The sequence below is a fragment of the Ovis aries genome, chromosome 20 (assembly GCF_016772045.2).
Source record: "Ovis aries strain OAR_USU_Benz2616 breed Rambouillet chromosome 20, ARS-UI_Ramb_v3.0, whole genome shotgun sequence".
NCBI lineage: Eukaryota > Metazoa > Chordata > Mammalia > Artiodactyla > Bovidae > Ovis > Ovis aries.
Window position 1 is genome coordinate 17110152 of NC_056073.1, and position 19971 is coordinate 17130122.

At 37.6% G+C, this 19971-nt stretch overlaps 1 protein-coding gene across 2 annotated transcripts in view; it reads left to right on the forward strand.

Moving 5' to 3' along the window:
* The window catches only part of POLH (DNA polymerase eta), a 27454-nt gene continuing 7483 nt past the window's right edge, over positions 1 to 19971 (forward strand). Inside the window, exons 1-8 of one of the 2 annotated variants that reach the window (XM_004018846.6) lie at positions 1 to 289; positions 3460 to 3600; positions 4104 to 4238; positions 5703 to 5917; positions 15359 to 15528; positions 17314 to 17417; positions 18584 to 18703; positions 19298 to 19421. In XM_004018846.6, coding sequence (XP_004018895.1) covers positions 3464 to 3600; positions 4104 to 4238; positions 5703 to 5917; positions 15359 to 15528; positions 17314 to 17417; positions 18584 to 18703; positions 19298 to 19421 — 1005 coding nt within the window. In that variant the 5' untranslated portion in view covers positions 1 to 289; positions 3460 to 3463. Of the gene's footprint in view, positions 290 to 3459; positions 3601 to 4103; positions 4239 to 5702; positions 5918 to 15358; positions 15529 to 17313; positions 17418 to 18583; positions 18704 to 19297; positions 19422 to 19971 lie in introns of those variants that run through there. The other variant, XM_060403199.1, reaches the window with a different exon arrangement.

The window sequence follows — 19971 nt, forward strand, 5'->3', positions numbered from 1 at the left end:
GGTCCCCGGCGGCGCGCGCGCTGTGTGATTGTCAGGAAGACGGTGTGCCGGTCGCGCTGGCCAAGGTTGGACCCGCCCGACTGTGCTAGCAGCTGCCTAGGCGAGGGCCGTCTGCGACCCTCGGTTCATTTCTCCGTTGTTCCAGGGAACAAATCTGTCTCAAAACCGACTGATCCGTTCCCAGAAAGGGGACAAATATTCAAGACCGCTTTAACGTCCTTCCAGTGGACACCTAGCCCAGTCTCGACGGCGTCCGCGGGTGGCGGTTTTGCCAAGTGTCGTCACATTGGTAAGAGAATTTAGAACCGTTCTGTATCTGTTTTTAGACTTTTCATGTTGCCTTGGCTATTGGTTGTATAATATAGCAGTGATTGAGGACAACATTGGCCCGAAATAACAATAAAGTAGAAAGCATTGCTTACAGAAAAGGCCCTCGTATTGCCTTTTAAGAGAATTTTTCTTGTGGGGAAAAATGGTAGCTTTTTAAACTTCCCTCTTCACTTGTACTGGTTTTCCTTGGCTGTGTTACCACCTGATAGGCACTAAATGTGTTTTGTACAGATCTTGGTAAATTGAGATCGTTAAAGATGAGGAATTGCAAATACCGAAGGTTTGTACAGTTTTGGTCATTTGAGGTGTTTGGTCATTTGAGGTGTAGCCTAATCCTTATTCCCAAAGGAAAGTTTTAACATAGAGCGTGTTTCACTTTTTATCTTTAAAAAGCTGTTGCTGTAAACTGAAAACTAAAACAGTTAAAATCTAAATATCCGTTTTTGGTGGTTGAGTATTTAGGAAATGTTTGCTGTACTTAAATCACTGCTCCCTGTTCCTACTCCACTTCTAGTATTTGTATCTAATATGGTAGTTAGGGGTGTGTGTGTGACAATGCATTTACTATTTTTAATCCAATGTAAGTCTGTGTGTGCATGTGTGTGTGTGTGAGAGAGAGAGGCATTACATTTACTGTTTTTAATCCGTGTTTTTAAGTCTGTGTGTGTGTGTATGAGACAATGCATTTACTATTTTTTAATCCAATATTAATCTATTTGAAGACTACACAAAAGCCACTTCAGGGCAAAGTGATTTCTGGTATGTTATGGTTTAAAGTATTACATTCTGCCTGTTTTCAGTGAGTGGAATTTGTAAGGAATTAATGCCTTGACTTGGAGAAGGCAATGGCACCCCATTCCAGTACTCTTGCCTGGAAAATCCCCTGGACGGAGGAGCCTGGTAGGCTGCAGTCCCTGGGGTCGCTAAGAGTCAGACAAGACTGAGTGACTTCAGTTTCACTGTTCACTTTCATGCATTGGAGAGAAATGGCAACCCACTCCAGTGGGTTGCCTGGAGAATCCCAGGGTCGGGGGAGCCGGGTGGGCTGCCGTCCCACAGAGTCGGACATGACTGAAGCGACTTAACAGCAACAACAGCAATGCCTTGACTACTCTGGTTTTTTGAAGTCATCATTTTCCCCTCTAATCTTTCAGCTTTGTAGTAGCATGACACTTTTTTCAAGGTGAACGTTAATTTTTGACACTTAAAAAAAGTACAGTTGAGTGCTTACTCAACTGTAAAACCTGTGTTCTCTCATATTTAAATACCTTGTTTACGTTAGGTCAGTGGTTTCCAATCTCTGCTGTGCATTAGAGAAGACTTATAAAAATTGCGATGCCCAGGTCACACCCATTCTAATTAAGTTAGATGTCTGATAGTAGAAGCCAGAAATCAATAGTGTTTAAAGGTTCCTAGGTTATTCCAATCTGTAGTAAAGTTTGGGAGCCACTGCTTTCGTTTATAAAGCCTTCTTTCAGATTTCTAACAATGTTAAATGAAAACATTTACCTCTATCAATGGTTTATAAGGTTTGTTCTTTCAATCTAGCACCCATACGTTTACGTATGTCTGTCTACAAATAGTGTGTAGTATTTTCTTTTTTTGGTTGTTTTCTTTTTGTCTTCAAAAGTTGAACATGAATAGATAGAAAATCAGCAGTAGAACACTACAAAGTAATTGTTACAGGCCAGATCCGCTGATGGGTGCTCAGAAGTTCAAAATTTGAAGAGAAACGGGATATGTGCATAGTCTCAAAGTATCTCTTCTACGAAAGGAAAAAATAGTAACCTTACAGTGAGAAACCTAGCAAACACTGTCACTATTCAATGATATGTTTACCATCACTAGTATTAAGACATAGTGACGTCATGTAACTCCAAACATGATACATTACTTGAGAAAAGCAGAACACTTCCACAATGTTCTTGCCTGGAATGCATAACCTCAGTCTTATCAAGAGAAAACATCAGGGCTTCCCTGATGGCTCAGTTGTAAGGAAGCTACCTGGCAATGCAGGAGACACAGGTTTGATTCCTGACCCAGGAAGATCCCACATGCCTCAGAGCAATTAGGCTGGTGCCCTAGAGCCCGGGAGTTGCAGCTTCTAAAGTCCATGCACCTAGAGGCTGTTCTCCTCAACAAGAGAAGCACTGCAGTGCAAAGCCTGCTCATTGCAACTAGACAGTGGGCCCCACTCACAACAACTAGAGAAAAGTGTAAGCAACAGTGAAGACCCAGCACAGCCAAAAATAAATAAATTTTTTTTTTAAGAATTTATTTTTAAAAAGGGCAGGGGGAACATCAGACAAACCTAAACTGAGAGATGTTCTCAAAGCAACTGAGTAGTTCCCTGTGAAACTGTCAAGGTCATGAGAAACATGGAGTGGCACTGATTGGAGAAGACTAAGGAGATGTGATGACTAAGACTGGATCTTAAGCTGGATTCTGGAACCAAAAATGGACATTAATGGGAGTAACTGGTAAAATTCAAGTAAAGTTTGTAGTGTGAATATTACGCTCATGTTCATTTTTTAGCTTTGATAATTGTGCTGTGTAAAATGTAGCACTAGGGGAAACTGGGTATGGGGGAACCCTACTATGTTTGTGACTTTTCTGTAACCCTAGAAGTTTTTCAAAGAAAGTTTTGAAATTCACATGAATGCTTTGATACTATATATTATTTTGTGCTTCTCTTTACCCTGAACTTATATTTGAAATTTGTCTGTCCATTAGATTCTAACTGTTGGCTTTATCCCACCATTGATGTACATTGTAATTTGCATTTGTACATGCAGTTTGCATTGATGTACATGTAATTTGCATTTCCCTATGCCTAATGACATTGAGCCCATTTTCATATGCCTGTTGACTATCTGAATATCTTTTGTAAAGTGTTCAGTTCTTTGGGGGAAATGGGTATTTTTTAAAGCTTTTATTATTATTATCCTTCTAAAGGTGTATCAATTTGTTATTCTCCTTCCAGCAGTATATGAAAATGCCTGTTTCATTCTTGTTAGTTTCCATGCTCCCATGCTTATGGTAATTCGACAGTGAAAGAATGGAAGTAGTTTTCTTTGGTGATTTAGATTCAATGTCCTTTCTAACTGTTCATAATATATTGTCTTACAGAAAAATGACTGATGGAAGAGACCGGGTAGTTGCTCTAGTGGACATGGACTGTTTTTTCGTTCAAGTGGAACAGCGGCAAAATCCTCATTTGAGGAATAAACCTTGTGCAGTTGTACAGTACACATCATGGAAGGGTGGTGGGTATGTATCATAGTTATTCTTATAACTCTGAACTGCTCTTTTAATCTCTGAGAATACATGGCACTATGCTAGGTCCTATTTTTGAGAGTTCTGAACTGCTGTGTTTGAGAATGAATAGTGGTATCAATGGGACTTCCCTGGCAGTCCAGAGGTTAAGACTTCACTCCAGGGGGTATGGGTTCCATCCCTGGTCAGGGAACTAAGATCCCATATGCTGTTGTGTGGCTAAAAAGTTTTAAAAAAATAGTAGTAGCATCAGTGGCCAAAAAGTTTCTACTATTGTGTTTATAATCTAGTTGTCATGTGAAATTTTATGATCATGTGAAATTTTTATGATCATGTAATATTTTTGCTCTGTGGCCAAAAAATTAAGGAAAAAAAATAGTAGCATCTGTGATCAAAAAGTTTCTATTATGTTTATAACCTATTCATCATGCTGAATTTTAATTACTTTTGCTTATGATCATATAATGTTTTTGCTCCCCTTTTTTTCCTAACCTTAGAATAGTTGCAGTAAGTTATGAAGCTCGTGCATTTGGGGTTACTAGAAACATGTGGGCAGATGATGCTAAGAAGTTATGTCCAGATCTTCTACTGGCACAAGTTCGTGAGCTCCATGGAAAAGCTAACCTCGCCAAGTAAGAAGAGAAGATGGTTTAAGGGGAGTAGAGGAGTTGGAATCATTTCATGAGGCTAGGAACTGATGTTTTCTAATTTGTTTTGTGTAAATGACGTCTGAAAAGGTTCCTTCAGTCAGCCAACTTTTCAGTGTGAAATGAAAACAGATTTTAATATTATATTTTAGGAACCGTTGAGAATCATTACCTATAATAATATCTACCCTTAATACCTTTTTAGTTCCTGAAATGTTTAAAAATTAGTTATTGTAATTAAAAGTTAATACCAGTTCCCATGTTCTCAGGCGAAAAGTCTGAAGTGTTTGAAGTTATTAAATTGATTGTGAAACTTAAAGAGTTTTCCCAGAGAAAGTTGAGTCAGATTCACATTCTAGTGCAATATCTAGAATTATTTGCCAGAATTGAACAGATTCAAAGGTGCTGACCTTCTGTTTTGAACTGAGCTCTCTCCCCACAGATTTTAGAAAGTTAGCCTCAGAATAGAAGACATTAATATAGGCATAGCCAAATTAGAGGTAGGTACAAGCCCCCACCATTATAATAATCCTAATAGCTAATAAACATATTGAACATATGTCATATGCCAGGCACTGTGTGAAATTTTTCATTGGCAGTGTCTCTTAAATCTCACATCGTTATAAGGTAAATTCTAGTATTATCCACCCCACCACCTCCCCACTCATTCCTACACACACCCACACACACACACACAAGGGGTAAGTTTAGAGGTTAAATAATTTAAGTTCACACAGCTAAGAAGCAGAAGACTGAGGATTCAACTCTTTTTCAGATCCCCACGTTCTCACAGTACACTATACTGTATGTGGTGGTGTGTGTAGGGATCATGCTTTGACTTGGGACTTTAGATATTCCTGAATTCACCTATCAGAAGTCTAAAAGTGGAGTGTCATAGCCAACCTCACATTGGAATTATTGCCAGAAATGAAGAAAGATTTAACTGAAGATTAATACTGTTACTCTAAAGTAGAATTAATTTAGCTAATGGACATATGTTACATTGCATTGAATAGAATTTTATGTTGGCTGGGAAAGACAGTGTCATGTCCCAGAAATATAGTTGACTTCAGAGTGTGATTTTGAAAAGCCACATGCCACCAACTTTATACTGGATCATTTATTTTACCCTTAAAATCTTCATCAAGTAACAAACAAAGGCAGTTTTTAAAAATTTAAGAATATGTTTATAGACCAAAAAGTTATTAAGACCTGGATAATTTAAAATTATTTTAATAGTTAACTTGAGATGCCACATAAAAATTAAAATATGATTTGCAGAAACATATATATATATATATGTATATATACACACTAAGTTTTTCAAGTATTTGTAAAAATACCTTGGAGTAATTTACTCAAGTCTGTGAAGGAACACCAGCTACTTCGAAAGAGCATCCTTTCCTTGGTCTGTATGTATGTGAGTATATTATGCTATCATGCTCTTAGGTACCGGGAAGCCAGTATGGAAGTGATGGAGATTATGTCTCGTTTTGCTGTAATGGAACGTGGTAGCATTGATGAGGCTTATTTAGACCTGACCAGTGCTGTGCAAGAGAGACTACAAAAGCTCCAAAATCAGCGTATCTCAGCAGACTTGTTGCCAACCACCTGCATTGAAGGGTTTCCCCAAGGGTCTACAACAGAAGGGACTGTTGAGAAAGGTACTTCCATAGCATCAGTATTGCTTCTGCTTCCTGCCTTTGGAACCTGCTTTGCTTGGTCACACTGCTCCTTCTTGGATTTAGTGAAACGAAACTTAACCTACAACGTGAATGAATCTCAAGGACTCACATGGAAGGATATACAAATTCTCTTATCTTTCCAGGTATATGGATATTGAGAAGCTGTGAAATCTGTAAAATCAAGTTTCTCCTTAAGCATAACTAGGGCAGGTTAAAGTTATCAGTAGAAGGCTGACTGAGCACTTCCATTATTTGTAGGTTAATGTATAACTTGGTTCATAAGAAGGGTGAGCTTTTTTAAGGGGACCTCAAAAACAGGGAGTTGATGTACTCACAGGATGATGTCATCAGTGAGCTGCTCAAGGCCTCGTATTTTATTTGACTTATTTTACTCCTTTTCCCTTCATAGTGATTCCCCTCACTCCCTTCCTACCCCACAAACTCTCTGGCACTCACTGACATAGATCTTCTTAAATATGTATATGTCTTTACAGATTGTACAATGTTGCTTTGTACTTGTGCTTTTAATTATTTTTGTTTATTTAATTATTTTATTTGATAATTATTTTTTTCATTTATTTTTTGAAGTGTAGTCAATTTACTATTATATTAGTTTCAGGTGTACAACACAGTGATTCAATATTTTTATAGATTATATTCTATTTAAAGTTATTATAAAATAGTGACTATATTTCCCTGTGCTGTATCCATTTATTTATTTTATACACAGTAGTTCGTAACTCTGAAACCCCTGCGCCTAACTTGCCCCTTCTTCCCTTTCCTCACAGTAACAACTAGTTTGCCCTCTATATCTGTGAGTCTGTTTCAGTTTTGTTGTATTCATTTGTTTATATTTTAGATTCTACATATAAGTGATAACATGCAGTATTTGTCTTTCTCTGACTTAATGTGTGCTTTTAAAACTTGTGCTTTTTATATAATTTGTTCTTTTAAAACTTGTGCTAGAGTTTTAAAAGCACATATTATATAAGTGAAAAGATGTTCAACATCAATAATTAGTAGAGAAATGCAAATCAGAAATACAATGAGGTATCACCTCACACCAGTCAGAGGGGCCATCATCCAAAAAATTTCCAAATAAAAATGCTGGAGAGGATGTGGAGAAAAGGGAACCCTTGTACACTGTTGGTGGGAATGTAAATTGGTACAGCCACTATGGAAAAAAAGTTTTGGAGGTTCCTTAAAAAACTGAAAGCAGAACTACCATATAACCCATCAATCCTACTTCTGGGTTATATACCCAGAGAAAACCATAATTCAAAAAGATGCATGCACCCTAGTGTTCATTGTAGTACTATTTACAATAGCCAGGACGTGAAAGCAACTTAAATGCCCATCAGTAGAGGAATGGGTAAAGAAGATGTGGTACATATGTACAATGCAGTATTACTCAGGCATAAAAAAGAACAAAACAATGCCATTTGTAGCAGCATGGATGAGGTACAAATGAACTTATCTACAAAACAAGTAGAGTTGATATAGAAAACAAACTTGTGGTTACGAGGGGATAAGGAAGGGAGGAATAAATTGGGAGATTGTAACTGACATATATACACTACTATATATAAAATAGATGACAAGAACGTGCTGTGTAGCACAGGGAACTCTACTTGGTATTCTGTTATGGCCTCTGTGGAAGAAAAATTTTAAAAAGTGGATATAGGTATTGATACATGTATAACTGATTCACTTTGCTGTATACCTGAAACTAATACAACTTTGTACATCACCTATACTCCAATAAATTTTTTTTTAAAAGATGCAGTTGAGTATAAACTGCATTAATTTGCCGTGAAACAATGTTAAAAGAAAAACTTGTGCTTTTAATTACAAGATCATGTTATGGTATTATAGATCTCATTCTTTTTAATTTTCTTTCATTGGTGGTTTTATAGATCTATCCATGTAGCTATATTTATGTGTAATTGATTGCTTTTAAAAAAATCATTTATTTGGGAGGAGGCGCTGGGTCTTCATTGCTGCACAAGCTTTTCTCTAGTTGCAGCGAGCAGGGGCTGCTCTCTAGTTGTGGTGCACGAGCTTCTCAGTGAAGAGGCGTCTCCTGTTGTGGAGAATGGCCTCTAGGGTGCACAGGCCTCAGTAGTTGGGGCATGTGTGCTCAGTAGTTGCGGCTTCCTATGCCTCTAGAGCACAGGCTCAGTAGTTGTGGTGCATGGGCTTAGTTGCTCTGCAGCATGTGGGATCTTCCTGGACCAGGGATCGAACCCATGTCCCCTGCATTGGCAGGCAGATTCTTTACCACTGAGCCACCAGGGAAGCCCAATTGGTTGCTTTTAATTGCAGTGCAATCTATGGTATGGATCTACTATGTTTACAGACCCTTCTGTTTATATGATCAATGTCCTTATTAATCCTCTTTTGGACCTATGCAGGGGTTTCTCTGAGTATTTTCAGGAGTGGACTGCTAGATCATAGGGTATACACATATACTTGGTTTCACTAAATATTGCCAAATTGGTTTCCAGAACTGCTGTAACAGTTTGCCTGACCCCTGACAGTACACAAGAGTTCCCATATCCTCCCTATCCTCACCAGCAATTGGTATTATCTAATATTTTAAAATGTAATGGCTATAAAGGTGTACTTTATATTTTGGGGCTTGTTTTAGCTTATATTTCTCTATTTACTAATTGAAGTTGAGCTTTTTTTCATATACTTGTTAGCCAGTTGAGTTTCCACTTTTATGAGTTTGCTTATTTATAATCACCCAATTTTCCATTGGATTTCCTCCCTTTTTTGTCGGGGGAGAAGTCTCCTGTATCCTAATTGTTGGTTCCTTGTCTGTTTTTGACACTTCAAACGTCTTTTCCCAGGTCTGTCATCCATTAACTTTATTTATACTGTACTTTGTTGAATGAATTCTTTTAGTCCTTCCATTTTTCACTTTATGGTTTGTGCATTTTAAATCTCATTTTAGACATTCATTTCTACCAGATGTTCCTAAAGACATTTTTCTACATTTTCTTCAATTTGCCTTATAGCTTATTTTTAGGTATTTCAACTATATGGAGTTGACCATTATATTTGATTTAAAGTAGGGAGCCACCTTAATTATTAATCTTTTAGTGAGTCACTTTTCCCCAACAGTTATTTATTAATAATCCATTTTTCTCAACTTCTCATATATCAGTTATTCTATAATAGCCCATTAGGGTCTCCTTTTGTTTCAGAAACACATTGTTTTTATTAGCTTGTGGTATATTATAATATTTGATAAGGACTCCCCTCTACTTTTGTTTTTCAAAATTGTCTTGGCTATTTTTGGACCTTTATTGTTTGGTATATATTTTAGAATGCATTAGTTGAATTCCTCAGATAATTCTGGAAGTTACATTGAATTCACATTTTTATTTATTAAAAAAAATATTTATTTAGTTAGGTGCACTGGGTCTTAGTTGTGACATGTGGGATCTAGTTCCCTGACTAGGGCTCAAACCTGGTCCCCTGAATTGGGAGCTCAGAGTCTTAGCCATTGGACTACCTGGGAAGCCCCTTAATTCACATTTTTAAAAAAGATAGTATCTTAAACTATCCCATCTATAAACATTTCACCAGCTTTTTAGGTCTTCACTTAATGTACCTTTTAGTGATTTTTATTTATTTTTTAAAATGCATTTTGATGAAATGTAGTTTTTTAAAATTTCTGACCTTGCTGGGTCTTTGTTACTGTGTGGGCTCTTTAGTTGCGGCCAGTGGGGGCTACTCTACAGTTGCGGTATACAGGCTTCTTCTTGCGGTAGCTTCTCTTGTTACAGAGCACAGGATCTAAGGCGCATGGGCTTCAGTAGTTGTGGTTCCTAGACTCTAGAGCACAGGCTCAGTAGCTGTGGCACATGGTCCTAGCTGCTTCTGACCAACCAGGGATTGAACCTGTGTCTCCCACATTGGCAGGCGGGTTCTTCACCACTGAGCTACCAGGGAAGCCCTGTTGAAGTATAGTTGATTTACAATGTGTTAATTTCTGCCATACAGCAAAGTGATTCTTTAAGACACACACATATATATAATTCTTTTTCATATTTTTTCCATCATAGTTTGTCACAGGATATTGATATAGTTCTCTGTGCTATACAGAAGGACTGTGTTGTTTTATCCATTCTATGTATTGTAATAGTTTGTATCTGCTAATTGCAAACTCCCAATCCATCCCTCCCTGCTGCCCTTGGCAACCACAGGTCTGTTCTCTGTTTTGTAAGTCTGTTTCTGTTTTATAGATAGTTTATTTGTGTCCTACTTTAGACTCCACATACCTTTTAGTAATTTTTAAATTATAATTTTTATGATATGATTATTTCTGCTTCTGAAATCTGGAATCCAGTAGGTTTCCCTTTTTCTTGCTCATCTAAACTTTGATATAATATACATAAAGTGTGTAAATTAGGTGTACACTTGACTGATGTTCACAAAGTAAACCCACTTGTATAAACAGAACCCAGATCAAAAAACATCAGAACTCTAGAAGCCACATTTGCTTGCCCTCCCAGTTGTTCTCTGTCCCTCTTCCCTCTCTCCTGTATAACAACTGTCCTGATTTCTATTTAACTTATTTTTGAAGTTTCTAAAATTGAAATTATGCAGTATATACTTGAGTCCGGCTTCATTCATTCAATATTGTCTTTATGAGATTCATCCATTCTGTTGTATATAGTTGGGTTTGTGTAGTATTACATTGTATGAATATATTACAATTTACCCATGGATATTTTGTGGGTTTTTTTTCCAGTTTTGGACCACTAATAACAGAGTTGCTATGAACATTTTTGTAAATATCTTTCGGTGAACAAGTGTATACATTCTGTTGAGCATGTGACTGACGTGCTCAGTTGTAGGGTTTGCCTGTATTCAGCTTTAGTTTGTCTGTACTCAGTGTTAGTAGATAGCCCCCAAAGTTTTCCAGAATGGTTGTACTGATTTATAATTCCACTAGCAGTATATGAGAGTTCTAGTCGTGCCACATCTTTGTCAACCCTTGCTTTTTCCTCTTGTGTTTTAACCGTTTTGATGATTGTGATATCATATATGGTGATATCATGTTATGGTTTTAGTTTGCATGTTCCTGGTGTTAATGAGATTGAACATCTTTTATGTAAGTGATGACCATTCTTTCATGAAGTGTCGAGTTAAGCACTTGCCCATTTTTCTTGGTTGTCTTATCTCATTCATCTATAGGACTTCTTTATGTATTCTGGATATGAATCATTATCAAATATATATATTGCAGCATCTTATGGTTTGTGACTTTTCTCTTTTTAAAATTTTTTTGCCCATGCCAAATGACATGCAGGATCTTAGTTCCCTGCCCAGGGATCGAATCTGTGCCCCCTGTAGTGAAAGCCCAGAATCTTAACCACTGGACTGCCAGAGAAGTCTTGAGACTTTTCTTCTCTTTTTGAGGAAGGCCTGTATTGCTATGAACTTCCTTTTGGGGACTCCTTTTGCTGTATCTCAGATTTTGTGTGGTTGTGTTTTGTTTTTATAATACTTAAAATAATTTGTTGTTTAAGTTTTTTTTAAGACTGTATGCCCTTTTAAACCTGTTGAAAGCTATGGACCCTTGCTTGTCTCAGAAAAATAGATACTTACATATAAGACAATTTTGCATGCAGTTTTCAGGAGATTTGCAGACCCTCTCAAAACCTACATAGTTCAGAATAAAAACTATTACACATTACATTGGTTTTGTGGGAGGCAACTCATTGTTGAAGAGCTCTCTGATGAAGATGATGGTGCATACCTCTGTTGGTGGTCAAATGTTACTTCTACTCAAATGGTTGTTTACCAGTGTTTTAAAGAAGTCTTATTTCTGTATGAGGAAATAAAAGGTATTTGTATATGAAGGAACAAGTTGCTTTATTGTGTCCAGTTTAAATTTTAAGCTTCCAGATGCAGTGATAACATCTTATTATTTAGAGTGTTCAGAATAATACAATGTCTAGGAAATGATTTATGGTGATATTTCATATCATATTCCTGAGTCTTCATATGATGTGTGTAGCCAGAAAAAAAATCTGTTAACAGAAATGAGCTGATCTAAGTGTATATATTCTCCCAGAAATTATTTTTCATGAATATGACATATATTTCAAAGCTAGGAAAAGAATCCAGATATCTGTGATGTTTTGATACTAAAGTTCCCATTCAACTTGACCATCCTGCCTCTTAATGGGTCCTATTTACCCATTTGCAACTCTGGGTTTTCTGTTTCTGAAATAGTTATGTGTGTGTGAAGTTTAAGTAGTATGATTACTTAATACTCAAAAACTGCCAGAGTGAAAACTTTCCCTTTGGGGCCTCTTTGTAACTGGTTTGTGTTAGCTAAAGAACTCCTTTGTTTTCTCCTTTGTTTCCTCTTAATTCATTTCTTTCTAAGCAAATATTGAACATGTGAATGTGTATAACAAGAAAGTTGTGTAGCTGTATTAATATAAAAAAATTATAAATCAACTTTCAGGGACTTCCCTGGCAGTCCAGTGGTTAAGACTCCATGCTTACATTGCAGGGGCTATGGGTTCTATCCCCTGGCCCATGTGCTACCCAGCTCAGCCAAAAAGAAACAAAAAGAAGATAAAAATAAATTAATATTTAAAAACTTAAAAAAAATCAGCTGCCAAAGTTGAGAGCTGTAGGAGTTGGGATAGACTCCTTGCAGGCTTTGAAGAAGGAAGCTGCCATATTGCAAGAGGGCTTTTGGAGAAGCCCCCACGTCTATGCTCTGAGAGCTGCCCTCTGTTGATAGCAAGCAAGAAAGGAGGACCTCAGTCCTACAGCCGCAAGATAATAAATTCTGTGAACAACCAGAGGGAGCTTGAAAGTGAAAGTACTAGTTGCTCAGTCATGTCCAACTCTTTGCAACTCCCATGAACTGTAGCCCTCCAGGCTCCTCTGTCCACGGAATTCTCCAGGCCAGAATACTGGAGTGGGTAGCCATTCCCTTCTCTAGGACATCTTCCCGACCCAGGGATCAAACCAGTCTCTTGCATAGTAGGCAGATTCTTTACCATCTGAGCCACCAGAGCTTGGAAGGTACTACTCAGCTCATGGCACAGAAGAAGGTATACCACTTATCAGTATAAGGACTTCTCTTTTGTATTAATAGTTATGGATCCTAGAGTTGTGGACCATAGCTAGAGTTTATCAGTTTAATCCTGAAGTTTTGGCACAAATTACCAGTGCTCACTCTTATGACAGTTCTAGTCAACATTGTATTAGAGGTTCAAGATGATGCAGTCAGTACAGGAGAAGAAATAAAAGATGTGAAGGAAGAATGAAATAGGAGATATGGCCATGTTTATAGAAAATCCTAAGGAATCTACCCTCCCCCCATCCCACTAAATAATTGAGTTTAGCAGGGTTGCAGGGGACAACGTCAATGTGTAAGAATTTGTAATACTTCTATATATTAAAATCTAAAATGGGAAGTTGAAATTTAAAAAGCAATGGCATTTTTGCAATAGCATTAAAACCATGAAATTATCAGAAATATATCTAACAATATATGTGGAAAAAACAGTTCAAGATATATGCAGGTCAAGCCCCAAGCTAATCTACAGATTCATTTCATTTTCACCAAAATCCCAGCAGGATTTTATAGAAATTGACAAATTGATTCTAAAATTTATATGGAAACGCAAAGGATGTGGAATAGTCAAACAATTTTAGGAAAAAACTAATTTGTAAGACTTCACACTACCTGATTTTAAGAGCTAACTATAAATTTATGGGTACTTCCTAGTGATCCAGTGTTTAAGACTTTGTGCTTCCAAAGCAGGGGGTACGGGTTTCATCCCTGGTGTGGCCAAAAACAAAGTCAAAGTGGCACAGGCAAGAATGGAAGAAGTATGAGTAAAATAGAGTGAGCTGCAATGGATATGTGGAATATGCTGAAGTGGCCTTGGTAACTAGATAACTGCAATTGTGTTAGCTGCTCAGTCTTGTCTGAGTGTTTGCAACCCCATGGACTGTAGTCCACCAGGCTCCTCTAGAGGTCCATGGTATTCTCCAGGCAAGAATACTGGAATGAGTCGCCATTTCCTTCTCCATAGATAACTACAGTGAAGGGGAGTAAAAGAAAAGAAGGCAATATTAGATTTTAAACCTTTAAGAGAAACAGGAAGTTGTTTGGGAAAGAGAACCTTTGGGGAGTAAGACATAAAGATTGACTTCAGTAGCATTTTGTTTGATACTTTAATGAAAAATTCAAAAATTTAATGAAAAATTTTCTGTAGGGAGGTAGAAATAAGGGATTAAAGTTTAAGAATTTGGGGCAGGAGCTTAAGATTTGCATGTACTCAGCATAAGCAAATTGAAACGTAAGCCAGTACCAGTTCACCGAGAGAAACGGTATCTACACAGAGAAGAATGTTGCTCAGTATCCATAGTTAGGGCATTAGAGGAGGAAGACAGGTTAGCAAAGGAGAGAAACAGCAGTTGGAAAATACTTTCTATGTGTTCATCTTCCTCCTCCTCTCATATATACGAACCTTTACTCTATCTCTTCAAGATACTCTGTATTTTCTTGCCTTGTCATAGCTCATTTGTGTGTGTGTGTGCTCAGTCGTGTCCAACTCTTTGCAACCCTTTGGACTGCAGCCTGCCAGGCCTCTCTGTCCATGGGATTTTTCAGGCAAGAATATTGGAGTGAATTGCCATTTTCTGCTCCAGAGGATCTTCCTAACTCAGGGACCAAACCCACATTTCCCACATCACCTGTGTCTCCCGACTACAGGCAGATTCTTTAACACTGAGCCATCAGGGAAGCCCTCACTTAAGCCTCTTTAAACCAGCATGTATATTTCTTCTTAACTTTCTTGTTATATGATTTTAAAATGCTTTTCCAAAACTGACTAGTCCTAAATTGGGTAATAAGATATTTTCAAGGCCATAAGTACAAAGCTACATCTAATTTAAATACTTTGTCAAGAGAATAAATCTTCTAGTGGTGCTGATTAGATTTAAGCTATTCAACTGGAATCAACCTCTAAAAATACAGAAGTGCTAACTTAAGTTTATACTGAAGCGTGAGATAATTCTGAGTAATTTCTAATTGAGTAACTTAATAGAATTCTTGGTGGCATGCAAGGGAAGTTGGAGGAAGAAAGTTCAAAACTGGAGAGAGAAAACAGAAGTACTTTAAAATCATTGCTCATAAAAGATAATACAAAATATTTGTTGGTTATTGAAGCTTATAAGGTTCAGCCTAGGCTGGAAATTAAGGCTGCTGGACTTGGTATGAGAAATTGATCTCTGTTGTGATACTGAGTAGTCTTCTAAAAACATATCTAAAGTACCTGAAATCTAAGCATTCTGCATTTGATAACACAATTAAATAAAACCCTGATTTTAAAAAAATGTCTACCTGGGACCTCTCAACTTTTTCAGAGGAAAGGCGAAAACAAGGCTTATTGCAATGGCTTGATTCTCTTCAGACTGAAAGCACCAGCTCTCCAGACCTACAGCTCACTATGGGAGCAGTGATTGTGGAAGAAATGCGAGCAGCCATCGAGAGGCAGACCGGTTTTCAGTGTTCTGCTGGGATTTCACACAATAAGGTGAAGGCTAATAGTAGATTTCAAAGAGAAACAGATATATCTATAGTTAAACACAGGGATAGAAACAAACACAAACTTTACAAAACAACAATAAAGCATAGACGGGATAGGTATGAGTGGGGCATTTAAGATTTTTTTTTATGTGGACTATTTAATAGTCTTTATTGAATTTCTTATAATATTGTTTCTGTTTTATGTTTTTCTTTTTTTTGACTTTGAGGTATGTAGGATCTTAGCTCCCTGACCAGGGATCAAACCCACATCCCCTGTGTTGGAAGAAGAAGTCTTAACCACTGGACCTCCAGGGGAAGTCCCTGCATGGGGCATTTAAACCATTACACGTCTTTGAAATGTGTTCCTCTTTAAACTTCACATTGAAGACAAAAACCTAAGTAATTCTTTCAACATGAGAATTGACATTGCACATGTACTTTCCTAGGAAACAGGCTGAAAATTTTGCTGGAAATGGTTATATAGTTGTAGCCACAATATTTCCTTAATGATTGAACTATCCAAAGAAAGGAGGAAGTGGGAATTCCTTGGTGATCCAGTGGTTAGAACTCAGCACTGTCACTGCCTGGGGCCTGGGTTCAATCCCTGGTTGGGGGAACTAAGATCCTACAAGCCAGGCAGTGTAGCCAAAAAAAAAAAGGCTAGTCTTTTTATTTTATATATGAACCTATTCCTTTTCACTTGCTGAATATTCTAGTATTATCTCACTTCTGTGGTGTGACCTAGGTATTCTCTGCTTTTTTTCTATTCTTTCTAATTAAAGTACAGTTTGGCCCTGGGATCTTCATCCCCTTTGGTCTAGGCTTAGTCATAGGGTGGTAGCTGATTTTCCCTGGTTACTACCTTCTCTCCCTTCCTCAAGAAGAGAAAAGTTTGGCACTGTGTAGCTTGCGGGATCTTAGTTCCCTGACCAGGAACTGAACCCAGGCCCTCAGCAGTGAAAGCACTGAGTCTTAACCACTGGACTACCAGGGAATTTCCAAAAAGAGTAAAGTTACCAAATTACCCAGTAGAGTTTGGGGAAGTTTTTTCCTGGTTAGGTGGAGAGAAAGGAAACAAAAATCTCAGTGTAGTAATTTAAACTAATTATGACCTAGTAGAAGTTTCAGAGAATCTCTCCCATGAATGTGAAGTGATTTTATATTTTTTCCTACCAATTATAATTTGTGAATTGATACCACTGAAGTACCTTGTTCTTCGAAAAGACTTCTCATGGGTGTTTTTCATTTTGAAGTCTTATTTAGTACAAGATGTTTGCTACTGGATGATGATTTTGAGCCCAGTCTTTGTCACAGATACTAAATGATGGTAATCTGTATTAAACTGGGACTTAAAATGGACTGACCATTAATCAAGAAATGTCTGTAAGTGGGGTAGGGCAAAATGAGTTTGTTTTAGCATATTCATATGGACACACTAAGAAATGGCTCTTAAGTTTCTTCTGTAGCTTCTTTGTTCTTTACCCTCTTGAAGTAGGAGAACCTTAAGGAACAGATGAGGGTGGAAAAAACTACTAAAGGAAAACAGAATGGAAGATGTGGGAAGAACAATGAGGATAATGATAGTGGGTCATGTTTCCACTGTGGATGTTGTTGGACACCCAGGTTTGGAGATGTCTTGAGTTTCTGGTTCTGTTTTTGTTTTTAATGTGGAAACCACTAGTTACAGCCCTTAAGCTGTGCCTTGTATGTGAATGTGGGTATGTGTATATATTAATATTCACCATGCGTGGGTGTTGACAGTAATGAGGTTTTTATGCTTCCCATGCTCCAGGTTCTGGCAAAACTGGCCTGTGGATTAAACAAGCCCAACCGGCAGACCCTGGTCTCACATGGGTCAGTCCCACAGCTCTTCAACCAAGTGCCTATTAACAGAGTGTGAGTACTCAGGGAGCACCTCACCTTCCACTCCTGTGTCTATGTGAAGGCCCTCTCTAGTTGTAGCTTCTTCTGTTCTCTAAGAATTGGAGCCAAGGAAAACAGGTACCATGGAGACAGGAGGGAGAAAACAGAAAATTCTGCAAACACACTGAGATTTCTTTTCTTAATGAACCTCCAATTCCAGATTATCTGTGGAAGATACTTAATCCTGAATTTTAAAAAATGAACTGATTTTTAGCCATACGTTTAACTTCCTTCTAGGTTTTTTATTAAAACCTATTACTAAATAACAAATAGGAACTTTAATTCTTTCCTTTTTTCTAATATTGTAGCAAGCCATTCAGGGCTACTGAACTGTTCCCAAATAAAATTAATAACTAGGCTGTGCATACCAATTGTGTGTCCTTGACCAACAGCTTATAATATTGTTGAAGGGACAAAATATAACTGTTCAAAGCAATAATGAAAGTTCCGTAATCAAGACTGTGTGGAACTGCTAAATGAATTGTACAGGGAGTCACCAAAGTTCATAAAAGTCACTGGAGAAGGACTTATAAAAAGGGCATGGGATTTCGTTTTCAGATTTGGCACAATTTGGAGTCAGGTGAGAATATAAGAGAAATACCAATTTGGAGAATGTTTTGAACACAAAAAGGGAGAAAGTATAAGGTATTTTCAGTGAACGGGACATGACCTAGGACCATATTGAGGAAAATAAGTAATGGAAAAAGGACTGAACAGATAGGTTAAGGACAGATTATTAGACATCTCAAAGGCTAGGCTGAAGAATTACTATATTCTTAAATACAAAAGGTTTTACTATTGAAGGGGTTTGTTTTGGGAGGTGGAATTTGAATCCATAAATGGGACAGTAGATTCTATATAATTAAAAATTTTATATAGTTGATTTGATAACCACTTAATGAATTTACCTTTGTGTTTATGCTATGGTTACTCCTATTCCTAGGCCCTAACTCTCAGAGTATTGAATTCCCAGTCATCTAGTCTTATTCTAGAAAATCAATAGTTTACAGGACCACTGTGTTATCCTTTTCCCTGAATCTTCTGGAGAGCTGCTTACACAGACAAAATGTTTTGTATCTATTTGCTAACTAGATATTGATGATGTTACTTACAAATGTATTGTCTTTTGTTGTTGTTAGCCGTAATCTTGGAGGAAAACTAGGGGCCTCTGTCATTGAAATCCTGGGGGTAGAATACATGGGAGAGCTGACCCAGTTCTCTGAATCCCAGCTCCAGAGTCATTTTGGGGAGAGGAATGGGTAAGTGATTCCTGATACTGTTCAGTCATAACTTTTATGGATATGTTAAATTCAAATGTAGACAAAAGCATCAGGTAAAATCTAGACCTATTAGGTTAATATTCACTCCTTGAGGTAACTGCATTGATCCTTTTGCTTTAAAATATTAGGTCACTATAGCCTATCAGTCTAGTTCCCCCCCCAACCCCCACCCCCCACCCCATGTACCTAACTAATTAGGTTGGTAGAAAGGAACTCAGCTTTGAAGCTTGGTTATATACGTGTACAAAGATGCTGATATTTCTTTAAGATCCTTGTATTTAGGCTTAGTAAGTACCAAAAAAGCTTGGGGATGTAAAATCCTGTAGCTTGGTTGGTACTTTTCCAAAATATAAATGATGACTTGACCTTAGAAAGCATAATCGGTATTGTTCTTCTGAGCAGTTTATTGTACTGGAATTCATAGGGAAGGGCAAGATTCTGTGATGAACTTAATTTTGAATAGATTTTTCCTGTTTCATGAAAAGGATAAAAGGTTTAGTATAATATAGGTATTTTGTTTTAACAAGGATAGTCATTTGCTTTCACCTTAAACTTTTGTGTTGGTTTTATTAGATCTTGGCTATATGCCATGTGCCGGGGGATTGAACATGATCCAGTTAAACCCAGGCCAATAACCAAAACCATTGGCTGCAGCAAGAACTTCCCAGGAAAAACAGCTCTATCTACTCGGTTTCAGGTAGGCAGACATTCTTGACAGAACATTGTCTCTTTTAAGGGAACTGGTGGGTAGGTTTTGGTAGCTGTGGAAACTTAGATGGAACCTTTATGCTGTAAAATACACAGGAAACCGAAGGGATTTTGTGTTGAAAATTGATGAATTTCACTTGGGATTTTTATTATTATTTTTTTCTTTCTTCATCCAAAAAGAAACAGAATGGAACTGACTGAAGTTTGAAATGGAATTACTCATTTTTTGGTAGATGAAAACTTAGGAAGCCAGGACATTGTGCCTCAAGTTTGTGTCTTTTTTCTCAGAGCTGGAACATGCCTGAAGTTTACCTGATAGCATGCCAGCAAGAAAAGAAAGTGAAAACTCTTAGATTGGGGCAGGTCAGAGTTCTGAAGATTTCTGTCATCTGGTGATCCTTATGGGGGAGACTGTTGCACACTTCCATTTTGGGGAGAACCGAACAAAATGACCATTTGTGTGTGCAAAGTCGCTTAAGTCATGTCTGCGACCCTATGGACTGTAGCCAGCCAGGCTCCTCTGTCCAAGGGATTCTCCA